Source organism: Dicentrarchus labrax, unplaced genomic scaffold, assembly GCF_905237075.1.
Source record: "Dicentrarchus labrax unplaced genomic scaffold, dlabrax2021, whole genome shotgun sequence".
In the NCBI taxonomy this organism is placed as follows: domain Eukaryota; kingdom Metazoa; phylum Chordata; class Actinopteri; family Moronidae; genus Dicentrarchus; species Dicentrarchus labrax.
Window position 1 is genome coordinate 13,637,149 of NW_026136701.1, and position 19,738 is coordinate 13,656,886.

A 19,738-nucleotide genomic window follows, 5' to 3' on the forward strand; every position below is an offset into this window, starting at 1 on the left:
TCTTCTACTCTTTCTCAGTTTTCTCTTTTTTAATTTCTTTCAAAGTTCACCATTGGAATGTTTTTTATGATATTTTGTCCCTCACTCTCTTTCAGTCTTTGTTGACTTGCCACCACTGAAATCCATTGTGGGAATTTATTTATTATATAATAATAATAATAATAATAATAATAATAATAATACATTTTATTTATAATGCCCTTTTCATCAAAAGATCTCAAAGTGCTACAGGTTAGAAACAAAAAAAGATAAGCAGTTTTAAAAAAACAAGAAAAGAATAAAAAATAAAAAATAAAAATTCAAGATGACAGAAGTAGCCACAAAACTGATGACATGTTTTTTTTAATGGTGATTGGTATTCACTTTAGCCTTGTAACTTGACTTAAGTGAACTGTATATTGTATGCTATTGAATGACACTTTATTTCATATTTATTGCTAGATTTCCACATGTGCATCCAGTACGGTCCTATAAATAATCCTCTCTCAGCCTGTTGTATTTTCACAGTCTATATGTATGTGTGTGTCTGCGGGTGGCTCCATTGCGTCCTTTAACTGCCATCCTTTCCTGAGTAAAATGATTCAATGACTGCTAACATTTTGTAACACCAGAACCAAAGGGATCTCTACTTGGAGCAGACATTTCATAGTCACTGCCAAAAGATTATAAGGCGTATAAACAGAACACACTACAGCTGCTGCTGCTGATTCAGATTCAATAAAGTCACCACCAAGGCCCATATAACCAAAAGCAGATGGACTTGGCATGAAGTTGAATGTTTAGTCTTTGTGTTATCTGGACACACTATAGCACCTCATGTGGTCCAGTAGGAGTACAATGTCTGCTCAGACTTGTCCATCTGTGTTTTCTGAGCCAACCCTGTACAGAAGCTGCCAAAATGACGTGAAAATGTGCAAAAGGATATTCTATAAATATAATGATAAGAACCCTAACCCCTTTTTGTATATTCATTGTATTGTTATAGTAAGAGTCAACTCTGCTGGCCTATTTGTGTGTGTGTGTGTGAACATAAATGTACATGCATTGTCTGTAGCAAAGGTAAGGTACAGGAAATATACTGCTCTCTGTATGTGCAACTTCCAATTGTTGTGGCATTTGGTGCAGGATATGCCATTTGTACCCTTAGTCATGGATTTGTCCTGTAACACAGCACTGCATCCTCAAAAGTTTGATCTTTGCATCAGTTACAGTTTACAGTTGGTGTGTGGCTGCAGTGAGGTCAGGCTTTTCTTTGTCATAATATATTGATACTATCTGGTGATTTGACAGCATTAGTACTGTATCTAATGGTGTGTTGATCAAAACTGTGAGATTTGTATGCTAGTACAGTGGCTGGATAAAGAGAGAATGATTTATGATGGCAAGAAAGGGTTTTTCATATTTTTCATATCGTATGTTACTTCTGTCATAAAGAATGATGAGCTGCTTACGTTACAAATAGATTGTTGGACAAACGTGAAAAAAGCCTCTGGTAGCGAGGGGACTCCACAACAGCACAGATGTCACACCTGACATAGTGTAGTCTCTCAAACAATGGAACCTACTGACACGTATTTCCCCTCAGCTCCACCACCAGGACATACTGTATGGCTTCTGCTGTACAGTAAGGCAGTTAAGCTGTGAGGCTGTAAATGATGAAAGACGGCCTGTTACTGTGCACCTTGTGGTCGATGCCTCTGCTGAACATGCCACCTATAATGGATAAGCTGTTTTGCCAAATGGCCGAAGCCACGGCTCATGTTCTGTAGCCCAGTAGCCACTGTCGCTACGCAGCTAGTGGGGTAGAACGTCTGGAGAAACTCGATCCATCATACACTATAACTCCAGAGCAAATGCAAGGCGCCCTCAGAAAGTAGTAGTGCGTGGAAAAAAGATCTAATAATGCATAGAATATATCAGACAGCAGCTAAACTGCCTATAGGAGAAAAAGGAACTGCAGAGGGTAACAAAATAACACCACAGAGGGAGCAGGAAACCATTGTTTTGAAGGAGAACGAGGCACAGTTGAATACAGGCTTTATTCAGGTGGTTACAAACCAAATAACAATTTAAGTTAATTTGTAGTGAGGGATAAAAGCAATAGCAGGCTCCTCTTCAAACTGTCAAATGCTTTTAACTTCAAAGTTCCTTTGGGCTGTCTGAATGTTGTAAATCAATTTGAAACCCCTTCATTTAATTGACTTTGATTGAACTGAGAGGACATCTGTAGCCAACATCACTTTGGGTTATGTATCACAAACAAAAAGTGTGTAATATTTCATTTTAAAAAAGCAGGATTCATCCTCTTTAGACTGACTGTAGCAAAGTATGTGGACATGGCACACTTCAGATGGCAAGTTTTGCCTTAGCAATGTTAGCAAGTTGGTTGTAGGACTGTCATATATGCATTTTCTAAATCTAAAAGCAACTGCTAGTGCCACTGGAATTACATTTCTACTAGTGTGTGTGACTACTTCTCCATTACAAGATGCAAACACAATAGGTGTACTAGTAAAAAGTACAGTCAGTGTGAACTTTCACCATTTTCACCACAAATATATTCAAATAAAGGTTAAGACCTGCTGTGCTGTGTTATGAACAGGTCAAATATAAAATATCTTGTCACAGATACGATGATGTTAGATTTATTTGGTACACAGCTGCTATTGATTTTTTTTATAGTCTCCAGTATAGTATTCACTGGACCAAACATTTGGATGGATACCTGCATGCTGTCTGTACCTAAAGGTTTTTCTACATGATGAGTGGATTGACGCTTTATGGGCTCCCTTAGTAGCACTCACTTAAGGTACTTAGACTACTGAATGGTCTCTCATTTTTAGGCCTTGGAGGAAACACTCAGTCCTAATAAAATGGAGCAATTATAAATTCTTTCTGTGGTTGAGCTCATGACAGACTGTCAAGCAGTGCAGCCACAAGGACAGAAAAGTGACAACGGGAGAAGAGAAGAGAGACAGAGGAGATATAGAGTTAGACAGCTGCATAGTTCCTTTCTTCTCCTGGATGCATCATCAATCAGTTTTCATGATGCAGACTGCGCACTGACACAAGACTGACCTCGACTTAGCCAATGCCACAGAGGAATAATCCTTAATGATGATTGCTTTTACATTTCCTTTCACTTCCTTTGTGTCTCTCTTACTATGCCTCTGTGGCTCTTTTATTTTCTGTCTCCCTCTCTCTCTTTGCTGCTCCAGCTCTTCACTTTCATCGAGATTTCCCTCGACAGAGAGTAACACCCATCCACACACATGCACCACCAACAGCTCCGCCTGTGTCTTCGATATGTCTCCTATGATTCGTATAGCCCATCGACTTTACAAACAGAGGCTCTGTGTTCTGCTGTGCAGCTCATCCTGTGGAGCTTAATGAACAGTACCATGGGTTGGGTTATGTGATGTTCATTTGAAGAGCTTCATAGAGCCCTTCCCACGAGTACAAATTCTCCTTTGGTCTTCAGTATCCATTCAAAACAAAATATGGATAACAAGCTTGCATAGATTTATATTTGAAAAGTTTGTTTGCTATATACACTCTCTGGGCTGATGGGATAAGGATAATTATTACAGGGACATTTCTTGAAAGTGCTCTATAGTTCCGTCTTGTGCAAAACACTGCTGCAGACTATAGCTTAGTCTTACCTGCCACATGCTGCTGTTGGTTTTTTGCTTTTTACTCACCTCACTTGTTTCTTCCACACAGACAATTCAATGCTGTTGGGGCTGACTGGATATAGCAGTTCCCATTTTTTCTCTTTTAACCATTATAATGATATTTACACATACGGTGGCAGATCACATTAGTAATTTTTGTAACTGTCATACTGGCCATAATGGAATGTACCGATGGATAACCTTTGTGATTTTATTTATTTTTTAAATATGTTTGGGGGCTTTTACTGCCTTTAATGTATAGTAATAGCTATAGAGATACAGGAAAGGGGGAGAGAGGGGACAATACGCCGCAAAGGGGCACAGGTCAGTTTCGAACCCATGCCCGCTGCAGCAAGGACTCAGCCTTGGTACGTGGGGCACCAGCTCTACCTGTTGAGCTACCAGGGCACCCTAGGGAGAGGAATTTGTTGGGTCTGTAGTAAGTTGCCAACACTTCTTTCCTCCCACTAGTTCCTCACAGCTTGTGCCAGTACTCCTACTGACAGGAATGGTTGCCAGTTGTTTGCTTTTTTTCTAGTCATCGCCCAATTGTTATATGTTCGTCTGTTTTTGCTTTTTTTCCTGGGTGCAGTTGGAGTGTGCATTTTGCTCAGCTGAGTTTCTACAGCCAATGTGGGAGGAATGAAAGGATCAGTAAAGAACAAGAACTCCTTGTTTTGTATTGTCTGCTTGTTACTTATTCCTTTTTCTTTCTTTTTTTCTTCAGACATTGATGCTCCTACCAATCTGGTCACCACAGAAGTAACAGAGGACACTGCAACAGTTTCATGGGATAAGGTCCAGGCAGAGATTGAGGGCTACATGTTGAGCTACACCTCTGCTGAGGGCTCCAGTACCGAGATCCCTGTAGGACTTGACAGCACGTCATATAGGCTTATTGGCTTGAAGCCAGGAGTTCTCCACACTGTCTACATCTGGGCCTTCAAGGGAGAGAAAGTCAGCAAGAAGAGTTCAACAGAAGCTGAAACAGGTACTCTTTTAATGGGACCCTGGTTCATTACGGGAGTGATTGTTGTATTTAATCTTTTGTCCACAATTGATGAGTTTCCCAAATTGAAAGTTCAAAGGGTCTGGTCTTTGATATGAAGTCAACAAAGAATTCCACAAAGGTGAGACATAAGAGATAAACCACTAACACTTTTGTTTAAAGACAATGACCTGTAATTCTCAGATATCTCAAGGGTTTGCAGGTGTTTCTTTTCACTCTTTCTTTACAGCCTGTGAACAAAGGGAAAGATGTTTTGTGTCTCTTTTTCTTAAGCTCATGACCATTCATTTCCTTTTGATCTTCTGTGTGCTGGTTTTCTGAACAATATCCTTGTCTTTGTTTGTGGTGGCAAGAAGTAAAAGACATCACAGTAGATATTTTTCACTTAGTACACTATCCCCTCTTTGCCTAACTGCCAAGAGAGAAACATGAACTCTCACTGAAAAAGGCTATTTAACATAATTAGGCTGGACACCTCAGTTAAAGGTGTTTCAGTTTAGCCTGGGGCTGAATGTTTGAAAGAAGTTTGAGAAGAGCCAATTTTGCTTAGACAATAAAGGCAGCTATTTTGTTTCTCCTGTGTTCTTCTTTCTCTTAATCTTTGCTGTTGTGAAGTTTAGCAGCTGTTGCTGTCTGCTTGCTTTTATGTCTCTGAAGAAAGGCAGCAGAGGAACGCTTCAGAGTACTGACTGGCGGATATCCAAATTGTTTTACAAATTCAGTCGAATATGGAGACCAAAAACTAATTTGTTGAATGTATAACTTTCACTACTGTGCTTTTGCAGGTGTATGGTATGTTGTGGTGTATGTGTGTGCATCTGTGTATAAGCAGGAATGCCTTTCTTCTGTGCCACTAAGGGCTCCCATTGTTTTTAGCCAAATGGGTAAAAACTGGTTTACTTTTAGTTGGTGTGTTTGCTGAATATACTTAGTGTCTTTTCCAATTTTTATACACATTTAAAATTTTTGTTGTCATTCAGGCTCAGTTTTCAGACCTTTCCTGATTCCTTTTGATGAGGGAAGCAGACATGTTAGCTCCAATAACCTCACTCATACATCAATCAGCGGATATCTGGTGGCTTGAAACTCATTTTGCTAGCCCCTGATGTTAGCAATTGTGATCTCAATTAACTATAGCATGAGCGATAGGGAGAAGAATAACCATTATTATTGTTATTATTTTGTCATGGTGAAGGACAGTTGAGAGTTTTCATCTGTAGTGTTAACATCAAAGGGTTATGATTTTTTATGTGGACTCTTACCTACATTACCTGTTTTAGGAGAATAGAAACATTCAAAGGTTGATATAGAGCAGTGAAGACACAAGATACACATGGGATTCATCTGGAAGCCAAACCAGTGATACTGTATCACACATCAGTGGTTCAGTGTTCTGTCACCATCTATTGTTTGCAGTAGTAGTTTGCATGTTCTTTAATTAACATAGCTCATAGTATACTCAAATACCCCTGCTTACATAACAATGTGATATGATGTCAAACTTGGATTCAAAACCTCAACGCAATAAAATGTTACATTTAAGTAATAATGAAATAATTTCAGCATTTGTTTAACAAGTTATTTATTGTTTCTAGAGAGATTCATAGGACCCAAAAAACTCAATCAGACTCCACCAAACACTTTGTTCCAAGTTTGACATTTCTAACCTCTTACAGAGTGACCGAAGGTTATGTGTAAGAGGTAACTACATTATACTGATTTTGATCAGCTGTGTGTAGTTGTTGTTATGTTTGCACTGGATGTAGTGATGTCATTTAGTAGTCTATACTAACCATAACTCCTCATGCAGAGCTGGACGCTCCTACTAACGTCTTGGCCCAAGATGAAACAGAGTCCAGCTTCAGGGTGTCCTGGGATCACACCCAGGCAGAAATTGACAACTACGTCCTAACCTACAGCTCTTCTGAGGGCTCAAGTGAGGAAATCCCTGTTGGGTCTGACAGTTCTTCATACATGCTGACTGGCCTGAGGCCTGGGGTCCTCTACACTGTCTACATCTGGGCCATGAAGGGGAGCAAAGCCAGCAGGAAGATCTCAACACAAGCTGAGACAGGTTTCAAATCTACAACTTTGTGTTCAAGTCAATATTCTTAATTAGCTAACCAGCTAATGCCAAATTGCGGGTTACATCTACATTCATTAGTATGTTTAGGCACCTTAAAACATTGTTGACTATTTCAAAGGAAAATAAGTTTTAAAACCTTTTTATTTTACAAAATGGTAACCTGACCAACACCTGTTTGTTAGATTTAATTTTCAACCATTATGTAAATAGAAACAAAAATCCAACTCTAGACTCCTACAAAGATTTTAATCAAAGGTGAAACATGGTGAAAGGTGAGTCCAGCTTCTGCATGTTATGAGACCAGGTCTTGGAATAAGTTCATGGATATAGGTTGAACTACAACTAATTTGTAGTTTGCATCAGTAGTGTGTTAATATCCTCTACTAACATTTCCCTCCAGAACTGGATGCTCCTGCTAACCTCTCAGCTCAAGATGTGACAGAGTCCAGCTTCAGTGTGTCGTGGGATCCAGTCCAGGCCGAAATAGACGGTTACGTCCTAACCTACAGCTCTTCTGAGGGCTCTAGTGAGGAAATCCCAGTGGGGCCTGACAGCACCTCTTACGTGCTAACTAGTTTGAGGCCTGGGGTCCTCTACACTGTCTACATCTGGGCCATCAAAGGAAACAAAGCCAGCAAGAAGATCTCAACAGAAGCTGAGACAGGTCTCAAATCTACCATTTTCTGTTTGCCTGACCAATGAAAGCCAATTGAAATACCGACCTCACATATTCTTTTGTGAGTTTATGTTTGGTACATCACATCTTTAAGCACCCTATAATTAGTTATTTTGACTAGACAACCCCAAAAGAAAAATGTGTTTCTCACATGGTAGACTAATCAAAACCAGAATATTCGTTTGAATATTCATCCATCAGTTCATCCATCTACTTCCCAACTTCTTATTCGGGTCACGGTGAGCAAAGCAGCCCAGACATTCTTTTTCCAAATAACTTACTCCAGCTCTTCCTGAGCAGTCCCATGCCAGCTCAGAGGTGGAATCCCTCCAGCATGTCCTGGGACAACTCTGCACTCTCCATCAGTCAGTCATGCATGGAGCATAAGGAGGCACTCAGGCCATTCTTTCCAAGTGACCAAAACAAAACAGAGAACTATTCATAGTTTCTCTCAGATCAGTAGACTCTTTACTCCGTCATGCAGACTGAGGTCAGCCAACATGTTGGGGAACCTCATGTCAGCGTCTTGTATCCAACAGTTTCATTGTTTTTAGTTACATGTACTGTACCACCCAACGTTTGTGACCACGGATGAAAGATGGATTGAAGATTGTTTGAAATTCACATGTCTTTTACTACCAGGATCTTATATAATGTCTACATTGCTACACCAAGTTCCTCTTAATATTTTGTCGTTCTCCTTCACTCTAATTTCTGAGTAAAATCCCAATTACCTGGATCCTTGGAGCACCTGCTTGCTAATCAGAATAGGACATGGCACCTTTTACCAGAAGAGGACAATGGAAGACTTTGAAGGTCTCCTTCCGGCGTTTCACTCCAGCTGTTCATCACCAGGTTCACAATGACAAGCACTCTTTACCTTCTAACCACAGCTCCTTGCAGCTGCTTCCATGATAGAGATTTCGGTCCATTCTGTGCAGAACCTGGACACAAGAAATTTCGACCTGATACCAGGCATTCCAGCAAACCCAGAAAGCCAAATGTTCTGACCAGTCTTGATTTTTGTCCCTTCGACTTTAAGGTGCACCAGGCTCCCTTCCTAGGGCAAAGAGATGATCCTGAATAAGATGGATATTATATTAAGAATTAGATTTTCTCCCAGAGAGATGCACATTCTAACATCCCCAAAGTGTGCTCAGTCCATACCATTTGCCAAACAGGTATTGCCCCCAAACTACAAGCATTTATGGCTGGTCTTTGCCTTTTCTTGGCTCTTGCTTCAACTGTGACTCCATGTGCAGACATCATGAGTGTATTGTGAGACGACAAGTGCGATCAAAAATCAGTGGACATACGTCTGGGATCCCATATTGTCTCTTACAAGCTTTCTGCCTTGGTCCTTGTATCCCTTACATCATCTATATTTGTGAGTCATGGGAGACAAAGCTAGTGGGAATATATATATATATGATAACCACAAATTGAAGAGGGTTTCTTATTCTTTTTATTTTATTTGATATATGAAGTTAAAATTGTTGTCCTTTATTGTTGTTACTAATATTTTTAGCAAATGCATGCCAAAAGCTTTCATTTGTTCACCTCTGGATGAGAAATGAAACAGCACATCTTGTAGTTTGCATCAGTAGTATATTAACCTCTTCCACTAACATCTTCCTCTAGAACTGGATGCTCCTGCTAACCTCTTAGCCCGAGATGAAACAGAATCCAGCTTCAGCGTGTCATGGGATCGAGTCCAGGCAGACATTGATGGCTACATCCTAACCTACAACTCATCTGAGGGCTCTAGTGAGGAAATCCCAGTTGGGTCTGACAGCACCTCTTACATGCTGACTGGCCTGAGGCCTGGGCTCCTCTACACCGTCTACATCTGGGCCATCAAAGGGGACAAAGCAACCAGGAAGATTTTTACACAAGCTGAGACAGGTTAATACGCTACAAATAGGCAGGGTTTTCTTCTGGTAATATTAAACCTCTCCTTTCTTTTGAAATGTCAATTCTTAGTTTAACATTTAAAAAAGGCCATTTTGTCAGTCTAGAGTTTTATTTTCAATGATATTGGTACACTGAAGCAAAAAAACATTTACCAATAATTGCTATCCCTAACTAGTTTTCTCCAATTATCATCTGATGGGCCAGCTCTGAGAATTACCTGTCTGTTAAAGTCAGCCATTAACTTTAAATCCACAAGTCAAACACACTAAAACAAAACTTGATGAAATCTAGATTTACTGTATTGTCTAATAGAAGGGCAAGAAATTTGGAATGGGCAACATACCAAACAAACATACCAAACTGTCATGCAGACAGATTCTGGGTGTTTTTTTATCTTTCGTACTAGCACCACAACTGTGCCATTGTTCTAAAAAAAAATGCTTTGATCTTAACACAAAGTTGTTTGTGAGTAATGACTTCCAGGTATCTTTGCGTACACAAGCTCAAACAGGTTACGGGTCTATTATTGTTAAAAACAAAGGCTTTAGTTTGAGATTGCTGATAGGAATTTCTAGTCAGTCAGGGTCTGTTACAAGTGGCCTTAGACTGGGGGAATATTGGTTCTACATAAGCAGTACTATGAACAGATGTTGGCAAGTCACTACTTCAGAGGACAAGAACTACTTTAATGTGATCCCTAGAGATATGAACAAGAGTTCATTTATGTTCAAAAATAGCATTTAACTGGGTTGTGGATTCCTGCAATTGTGGCTGTATTTTACTTCTTTAATGTCATTGTATGTGACAGTACTGGATACACTGGTTCACAGGGGTCATGGATTAAGCATCAGATGTTAGGGAATACATCTGGGTCGCTTCGTTGGGAACCTGTTGTGCTTGCATCATGTGTGAGAGTTATTGGACTGCAATTGTGCCTTTTTAACATATCAGTTTAACCTGCAAAACTGCTGATGATCTCAAAGACAGTAACAAGTCAAACTCTAATTATCTACAACATTTCGTAGCAAACCAAGTGAACTTGGAAATTGCTTTATTAATTCATTTACTAATAATTATGTTTTCCTTTATGTACACACAAAACAGCAATCCATCAATTCTTGCCACATATGACCTTTGCTTTATTAAACAGTACATTTCTTACAAAGTCTAAATTTGTTTACTCTAGACTTCAAAACCACCAGGAAGCACCAATACCCCTGCTCTGGCAGGAAATGTTTCCCACAGGCCGAGCCAGGTCACCGGGTATGACTTGTAATTTAGTGTGGGGTAAAAATAGCAGCAGTGGCACATGGTGAATGGGGTACAACAGGGGTATCTTTGTGCAAACCAGATGATCTGTAAAATCACCTGGGAGCTCTAAGTGAAAGCTGGATCTTTTTCAATTAGGCAGCAAATGGCCGAGTTTGGGATTATAAACTTGTCTCGTCGTAACTCATTAGAAACCATCAGATGCTACAGACCAACGTAGTGCTGGGTTCAGATAAGAAAGTCTTTGTGTCAAAAGATATCATCTGGGAAACATAAAAGCATGTGTTATTACATTTTTGACTTTATTGAACCTAGTAACAAGCCCCATTAATATGTCAGTTAAAACTGTCTCAAACCAACATCACTGAATTTCACAGACTAATGACACCACTGGTACTACTAAATGTGTCCCTGTTCGCACTATTTTCTCCTATTACAATCTAATTACCACCAGTTTTTTTTTTTTTGTGACAGTGTAACTGATGATTCCTTAATATAAATAAAAGGCGCATGCTTTTCCAGAAGAGGACAGAAAGTACGAGTCTCGACTTGAATAAATAATAGATTGTTTGGGCTTATTTTGTACATCATGGTGACACACCGTTCCTGTAATTTCTTGAGCCAAGGGAGGTTAAGGTAGCTCCTACTGCTACAGCAGGCGTCTTCATGTCAGACAAATGATTTCAGCGCCTGTTTCAGGTCAAACCTCCAAAGCATTTAAATAAGGCAGAGGATAAGTGCCAGTTTATCTGCAGAGGCAAATTGTAGCTCTGCAGGCGAATGGTAGTCATCTCTGATGTTTCGCTTCAGGTGCAGAGAGGCTGCAGTGTCTGCTCCATTAATGCTGCACTTATCACCGAGGTAGATAAAGGGAATAAAGGATGAATACTGCACCGCAAAGTTATGTGTTTGTGTTTGTGTTTGAGAAACACTTAATTCACAGCTGAGTACGAGAAAAGGTTTGCAATCAAACAAGCAATGCAAAAAAGAATATAGAGATTAAAATGAGGATTTTTATAAAAACATTTATATTACATTTATATAACTGTTTAATTTAAGAGAAAGGATTATTCTCAGTTTTATTGAACAAATGAGAAAAGAATAATCAAAATCCTCTGCTTACCCAAATCCAGAATGAGTTTAAAAGATGTATTAATGGACATACACTTGACACCATGTTCTTGTGCAGTAATCTACTCTGAATTACCCTTCAATCCACAGACATTGATGCCCCTCAGGACCTGAAGGCGACTGATGTGGCTCTGGACTCTGCTGTTTTGACCTGGATCGCTCCTCTTGCTGACATTGAGGGGTACATCCTCACCTACAGAGACGAGGATGGCAACATGGAGGTTCTTTGACCACATATTTCCTCACCCAGACAGACAGACATCACCTAAAAGTGCTAAACATTATCTATAATACTAAAGAGGTCAGCATCAAAGTTTTGGTTGCTGTTCTTAAGACTTAGAATAATATGGTGTGCATACTCAGCAGCATAATAATGCCTCAGCTGAGGTATTGAACAGTTTGTCTCACCCTTTATAAATACAGAGATAACCTATTCTGTATCTCAGCATATTTGCATTTATTTTTTATACAACCATTAAATCACAAAGAACACACCTTCATATGAAAAGCTGAGTTTGAGTGTTCAGGAGGATGCAACAAACCTTTTATTCTCCGTTAGGTAAAAGCTCAGCTGCAGTTACTTTCCTTGCTTCCTGTGGCCATAGAAATACTGAACTATACAATGCTGGATTTTAAGTCCTGTTTTTGTCTTTACAAGCAGTTTCTTCACTGTTTGAAATAGACAGAGGCTACAGTATAGGTGAATGTGAAGGTCTGTAGAACGCTGACCTCTTGTGGTCAAAAATAAAACTAATCTACTTGAAGTCATTTTAAACTCTTGGATGAGGAGATTAATTGAATCTTTTTAGCCCATTTAATGGCTTCTCTAATTGAAACTCAAGACAATGTCATCACTCATACAGTAATCAAAGGCAACATTATATACCACACATTATATGGAACAACTAAATTACACAGATTATTGAGTGTTCAGTAAGATTAATTCTAGTTGTTTTTTATTGTGGTCAGACAGTTGAAAAGCAGCTTGGAGCTGGCGAGAGCAGGTTTTCTGTAACCGGTTTGGAGATGGGGAAGAGATACATTGTCACCATCATTGCCTACAGGGGGAACAAGAGGAGCAAAGTGGCACAGACCATCTTCAAAACAGGTCCGTATTCCGTCTTCTGTTTGCTGCAGGTCCACAGATTAAGTGCATGATGCTCCTTCCTAATATGGTCTTTTCTTCATACAGTGTTAAACATTAATAATGTATTTTTATCCCTAGTTGGTCTCCTGTACCCCTTCCCCATGGACTGCCTTCAGGTCATGAAGAATGGCAATAAGAACAGTGGTATCTACACCATCTATATTAACAATGACCGCTCCAAACCAATTGAGGTTTACTGCGACATGGACACTGATGGAGGCGGCTGGCTGGTACGAATTATTGATAATCTGCACAGACAAAAAGCAAGGTTTCAGGACATGAATAATACTGCATTGTTTCTTGTTATTATTTAAAGTGATGTTTATTATGTGGACGCAGTTCGTACCAGTAAACACTAAAGGAGCATTTTTAACTTACTCGTCAACTACTCAGCTTGTGAAAACAGAAGTCTGAACCATCCTGATAATGTCCACATGCTGCTGAACTGCCTTTTGGGGAATGTAGGATCCAGTGTTTGTGGAGCTAAGGACTGTACTCAAGATATCTTGGCTTTTGATTCTTCGATTTTGACCAATCTTTTTCATTCCTCATGCCGTAGCCATGGCTGCAGACGTTATGTTTTTTGGGTAGTCCGCCTGAGGGAATTATATCAAATTTTGCGCTGACTCAAGGATACACTGATCCAATTTTGGTTGTCAAAGCCAAGGTCACTGTGACCTCGCGAAACAGTTTTTTGGCTATAACTCAAGAATTCACACTTTTTTATAATTGAGCAGACAATGAATTGGTGACACTTGTGACTGACCTCAAAATAACCTTGATAGACCATTTTTGGTCATAATCAAGAATTTATGTGGTAATTATGACAAAATGTCATACAGATGTTTAATAGGAGGCACCCATTTATCCCATTAAACACCAAGTGATAACATTTTGCACCCAAAAAGTCAAAGGTCAACTTTACTGTGACATCATAATGTCTAGGAAATTTCTGGCCATTATTTAACACCATAACGCAGAAACAGAAGGGGAGATTGTGACAATATTTCACGGTTGGTGACACTTTCGACTCAAATGTCAAAGGTCATTGTGACCTGAAACTATGTTTTTAGCCATAAATTATGAATGAAATGTGCGATTCCAGATTTCACACACGTTGACTCGAACGACACAACGAGTAAACAATAAGTAGCACAGTATGGGCTTTCATCTTTCCATCTCATCCATTCTGCCTTTCATTTCCTGCCTCCTTCTAAATGTCCAACATCATTGGAATCACGTGACTGCAAACGTATTGGAGCGTGCCTAGCTATTCTTGATCCTGTGAGGGATCACATAGAGAGCTGCCACACCTAAAAATGAGAAAAGGAGAAAATTTTGTATAGCTATAAGAATCCATCTTGACATAGTAACCAAGTTCATGTGATACCTGTTTAGCCAAAACATCTATGATAATCAGTTCAAAAATGTATATTCACACCGAAATCATACATATGAATCATCAGTATGGTGATAACTTCCATTTTGACGAAAATACACTTATATAATAACTTTTATTAAATTCCTTCATAGTCGTCACTACATTATATACAGATTATATGAGTCTGAACAGACATGGATGTAAACTTTTTTTTAATTCTTACTTTGTGTAAACGCTATACTAACTCACCCCTTTAATGATAGAAATTGACAGTTATTCTTTTTGAATTTTAGTGGTATGAATGGTAACCACTAGCCCAAAGGAAATTGTTGTGAAACATTTGTGTAACAGCTGTCAGTGAAACTCCTGCGCTCCCTGCTTTCAGGTGATCCAGCGTCGTAACATTGGCAAGCTGGACTTTCTGAAACGTTGGAGACAGTACATAGCAGGTTTTGGCAACATGACAGAGGAGTTCTGGATTGGTGAGCACTCCAATGTTCTGTCTTTCTGCAGACATTGAAGCATACACATACATGAACAGTAATGAAGTGTTTCTTCTTGCTTTCACATTTTCTGTCTGGTTGTTCCCTCAGGTCTGGAAAAGATATATGAGCTCACCAACACTCCTACTCAGTATGAGCTGAGGTTTGACTTGGGCCTGGGCTCAGAGAGAGTCTATGCTGTATATGACAACTTTAAGATTGCACCGGTCAAGCAGAAGTTCAAACTCACTATTGGCAAATACAGTGGGACAGCAGGTGAGTCTTCAGGGCTTCTAAAATCTTTACCAAACGAGCAGCAATACAAAATGACTGACACTGACAACATGTGCAGCTTTCAGAGTTTATATTTTCTCGCTGACACTTTGCTCAAATAGAAGCAGTTATAGAGAAGTAGAGAGGGCAAGGCTGACGGGGGTGGGAATACAGGGGTTTTTCACGCAGTTGGCATCTTACCCATTATTCTGTGGGGTGCTGAGAAAGCAAATACACACCAACAATAGGTGGGATATTTGTTTCAGAAACTTATATTCACTCAGTTATAGACAGTAGCTATATAGGGAAGGCTGTATCTAAAGAAAGGTGGGTTTAGTGGGCTTTGAAGCGAGACAGATACAGACACACAGCAAGTGGGACACTGTGTCTACACATATCACAGTGTGCTGAAACAACATACTCTATATTTGGCATTTTATTAAATTTCAGGGAACACATAGAAGAAAAAGGAGTGTGCAGCAAAAGTCTGTGTGCATGCAGCGTGTTCTTTTGAGTTTTCTAACATTTAAACTAATTATTGTTGTTAATTATTGTTGATGATCCCCAGGTGATGCTATGACCTACCACCAAGGCCGGCCCTGGACTACTATTGACTCAGATAATGACATCGCCCTAAGTAACTGTGCCCTGGCCCACCGTGGTGCCTGGTGGTACAAAAACTGTCATCTTGCCAACCTCAACGGGAACTGGGGAGACAGCAGGCACAGTGTGGTGAGTGAGCAGGGAGGCAGTTCTGCATTGGATCATACATGCAAAATGTTTTTTTTTGTTTTTTTTTTTGTCATAAGGTGCTTTTGTGCCATTATTCTGAATCTGGCGATGTCTCAAAAAGAAACACAAATGTACTGCACAAGTATTGACTGCACAAGTATTGAGGTTAACTCTTGGTGTAGTGTGCCTTCAAACCAACAGGTGGCACTGACAGTATAATGTGATGGTAGATTTATACGAACCCAAGTTGCCAGTTACTAGTCTTTGGATTCTTGAGATGAGGCTGTCAAACATCATGTCCTCACTTCATCCTTCCCAGTAAATTATTTGATTCTACAACTCTCTGTAAAGTTCTAGCATTTAAATCTGCTTCATTAAATTAAGCTCTACTGTAGACTTTTTGTCCAAATATTGATCTTTCATACTCATAAGTAATAATGCAAGTGGATTCCAGAGCTGCTTTATTCTCTGTTTGCCATTCTGAATCCCCTTCAGCTCAAAATGTCAGCATTGTTCTTGATTAATTCATCGGTTTTGGAGGTTTCAACACTCTGGGTTAGTCAAAAAGTTAGTTTTGCTGTATTTTTTAGAAGAAATACAGTTTTTAGTGCCTCTCACAACAGCCTGCTTCTCCTGTCATGATTTGGAACCGCTAAAACGATACAAAACAAATACTATAGCCATCATAATCGAATAATTTATCAATGTTATTTTTCTTTCTCATCATTCTTACAAAAAGATAAAAAAATAAATAAAAAAAAAAGAGTGCTGACCAGGGGGCTGGTCCCTGGTCAGCAATCACAGACAACTTCACTCCAACCCACTTCTAGTTGTTTTGTTTTGGATTGTTGAGGTGCAGCAGAAATGGCCTGAATCCATCAGCAGTGATAAGAAAACACATTTCTCACACCAGCTATAAACCATAAGTGTTTTTACCAGGCTGATAGGGTAAACAACAACAGTTATTATGTCTAAGGGAGACTGACACTGAAGAAAATGCCAGGGGAGATCTCTGTTCTTGTCGAGATTTCATCCATAATATTGCCGCTGCAGATGTCTACAGCACTGTTTGTTGGGGAAATGCAATAACAGTCAAAACAAGTTTGTACTCACATGAAATGAAGCCAGAGGCTGGTATTTATTAGTGTTTTTCATTCTGCCTGTCTGTCATGCTGTATGCCTCTTCTCTGAATCCCTCTCTCTCCTCTCTCTGTCTCTCACCCCTTTCTTGCCTCCCTCATTTTCCCCCCTCTCCCTTCTCTTTCATCTATCCAACTTCTCCTTCTCACCGTACTTTCCCCTTTTCTATTGTCTCCTCTTCTGTATTTCAATCTCAATCCGCTGTCCTGCTGTCAGGGAGTGAACTGGAAACCGTGGAAGGGCCACCTGACGTCCCTCGACTTCACCGAGATGAAGATCCGACCTGTGGGATCCTTGTCCACCAGGAAGAGGCGATCGTTGATGGCCAGAGAGAAGAGCAGAACCACAAACCTCCAGAAGAAATAATGCAGCACCTCCGATTAAAACCGCAACAGCCATCATCAGTCCCATTAACCTGCCATCACGCTAGATTTGGGTGTTTCTGTACATATGTACATACATATGTCTTGATGCTCTGACCACACAAGGGTTCCCACTGGTCTACATGCCTGTATGTCTCAACTCTTAGACAACGTGTACTCTTTTGGGGCAAAGAGAGAAATGCCTCAGAGTTGTTTTGAAGTGAAGTGAAGTGAAGTTGACGATTTTAGTCTATCAGTTATAATAAAATTGTAATTTAAACTCCTGTTTCACTGATTCTGGTAGTAACCTCAATTATAAATCAGGAAACAGTAGATTTAAGTTAAAAAATCTAATTTTTCTCCTATTACTGCATTCATTTTAACTTTTTTTTAAAAAAAACCTCAGGGCTGCAGCCGAGGTTATTTGTATTATATTTGTTTATTTTATGTCCTATGAAGAATTTGAGTAGCAACTTGTTTGTGTATAGTAGCATTGTCATAATAACATAAAAGTAAAAGAAAGAAGTGGTAAAAATGGCTTGTGTGTTTTGTTTTCGATCAGGTGTGGACAGTTAGTTAGTGCCCTGAGTTTACTGATTATGAAGCCGGCTGGCTGTGTCACATTAAGCTGCCACTGTGCCACAAACACTGTCACATCACATTAGTTTGTGTAGGACAAGCCAGAGAATAACAATGGATGGCTGTCTTGAATGACCATATTGCTCCTGCTTTACATTCATACAACAGGGACAGTGCATATCAATCAATCTGATGTGCCCATATGAAATGCCAATAAGAATGAAGTTTGGTTGCCCCATCCTCTGGCACTTAATGACCAAACTCTTGTTTTCAATCTCGAAAGCTGACAAAGGTTATTAATACTGCTTTGACTTTGACTTTATTACATAATTACATTTTTTTTTTACACTTTTATTATAATCTCTGTTGGTTTATACAACAGGGACAAAGCACATCAATCAACCTTTCTGCTAATCTGCCAGAATTGATTTGTTGTCCCTGCTCCTCATAAATTTTGCATTCAACTAAAAAAAAATTTAAGCCTTCATGGCCCATAAGGTTTTATATTCCAACCAATCCTCAATCACGATTTCCAAGGTCAGAAATGAGGAAATTAAAATCCTGTATATGACTATTTTTTTTACTAATTGTATTGTCAAACTAACATTATAGCTCCTCGATCATATTCATGGCACACATTCACACAATAAATAAATAAAAAATATATAAATGAATGATAAAGGTTTTTTTACTTGGAGACATTGTCATTTAACAAGGATAGCTATAGAGCCTTAAGGAATACGGGGAACAAAATAATTAATGAGCAAGTCGTTCTATCTTTTTACAGAGGTGGAATTTTATCATGAGAATGTCAGCAGAGGTTTTATATATTCTAACTCCTACTGTAGTGCTATATATCACTGTATTGATCCATTTAGAAACACAAATAACAACAATAAGACTTTCTTAAGTATTCTTTATTATAAGTATTAAAACGTTTTTGTCTGCTGTCAAATAAAGGTCAGGTTTGAACTGATCACAAGTGTTATTTTACTGCTATGGTTTCTTTTATTTTACATGGCTGGCATATGATAAACTTATTAAATGTACTACAACGAGTTTTTAATTGGTTATGAAACAGTCTCATTTTAATACTGATCTCCCAAATGACTTACATAAGCACATGAGACCATCAGCGAGAAGATTAGACTATTTTTATATGGTTATCCTTAATGCCTGCCACCAGGTGGATTCCCCTTGAAATCAATTAAACAAGACGGTGGAAACACTAATTATTTAGTCCACAGGGGCCATCAGAATCAACAAAACTGAAAATTCCTTGTAGCTGCTTTAAATATGATGTATTGTTATAGACTAAAGGCCCAAGATACGCTGACATTAACATGAGGCAATCAAGTACTTATAAGAACGATAAGGCTATAGATTGCCCAACAACAAAACTAACAGGAGTCCAAAAAAAAATATGTTTGAATCTCATTGCAGCTGATAATTTGGTGTACTTTTTATTATCTTGTGTGCATAAGACAAAAACATACATCAGGATCAGGATCTTGAAGGCTCTGTTAAAACACTCTGAATGGGGACATTTTGCACAATACCTTAATTACGTGTGATACCTTAAGTACTTTTTACAGGTATTGTTACTTTTACTCAAAGTGGGAGGAGTACTTCCACCACCACTGGCTGACAATCTCATCTGTTGATTTTCTCTCTTTAGAGCTGCAGTGTTCCCACAGTACAACACTTTCATCATACTCAATTGAGCAACTTCTTGCAGGGACTGATGACTATTTACTGTCTGGTCTTGTAACAGTTTCCCAATTCTGTATCTCAAAATGTGTAGACAGCAAGATCTCACTGCCTGTCTGGGCAGGGACTATATTTACACAGCTAAAAATGTACACGTACATGTACAAAAAGTA

At 39.1% G+C, this 19,738-nt stretch overlaps 1 protein-coding gene across 4 annotated transcripts in view; it reads left to right on the forward strand.

Moving 5' to 3' along the window:
- The window catches only part of tnn (tenascin N), a 36,159-nt gene extending 18,348 nt beyond the window's left edge, over window positions 1-17,811 (forward strand). Inside the window, exons 9-19 of one of the 4 annotated variants that reach the window (XM_051405678.1) lie at window positions 4,402-4,665; window positions 6,494-6,757; window positions 7,170-7,433; window positions 9,087-9,350; window positions 11,850-11,980; window positions 12,729-12,867; window positions 12,985-13,136; window positions 14,673-14,769; window positions 14,881-15,045; window positions 15,611-15,774; window positions 17,131-17,811. In XM_051405678.1, the coding sequence (XP_051261638.1) occupies window positions 4,402-4,665; window positions 6,494-6,757; window positions 7,170-7,433; window positions 9,087-9,350; window positions 11,850-11,980; window positions 12,729-12,867; window positions 12,985-13,136; window positions 14,673-14,769; window positions 14,881-15,045; window positions 15,611-15,774; window positions 17,131-17,280 (2,054 nt within the window). In that variant the 3' untranslated portion in view covers window positions 17,281-17,811. The remainder of the gene's footprint in view (window positions 1-4,401; window positions 4,666-6,493; window positions 6,758-7,169; window positions 7,434-9,086; window positions 9,351-11,849; window positions 11,981-12,728; window positions 12,868-12,984; window positions 13,137-14,672; window positions 14,770-14,880; window positions 15,046-15,610; window positions 15,775-17,130) is intronic. The other 3 variants (XM_051405687.1, XM_051405697.1, XM_051405707.1) reach the window with 3 other exon arrangements.
- Window positions 17,812-19,738: the final 1,927 nt, after the last annotated feature.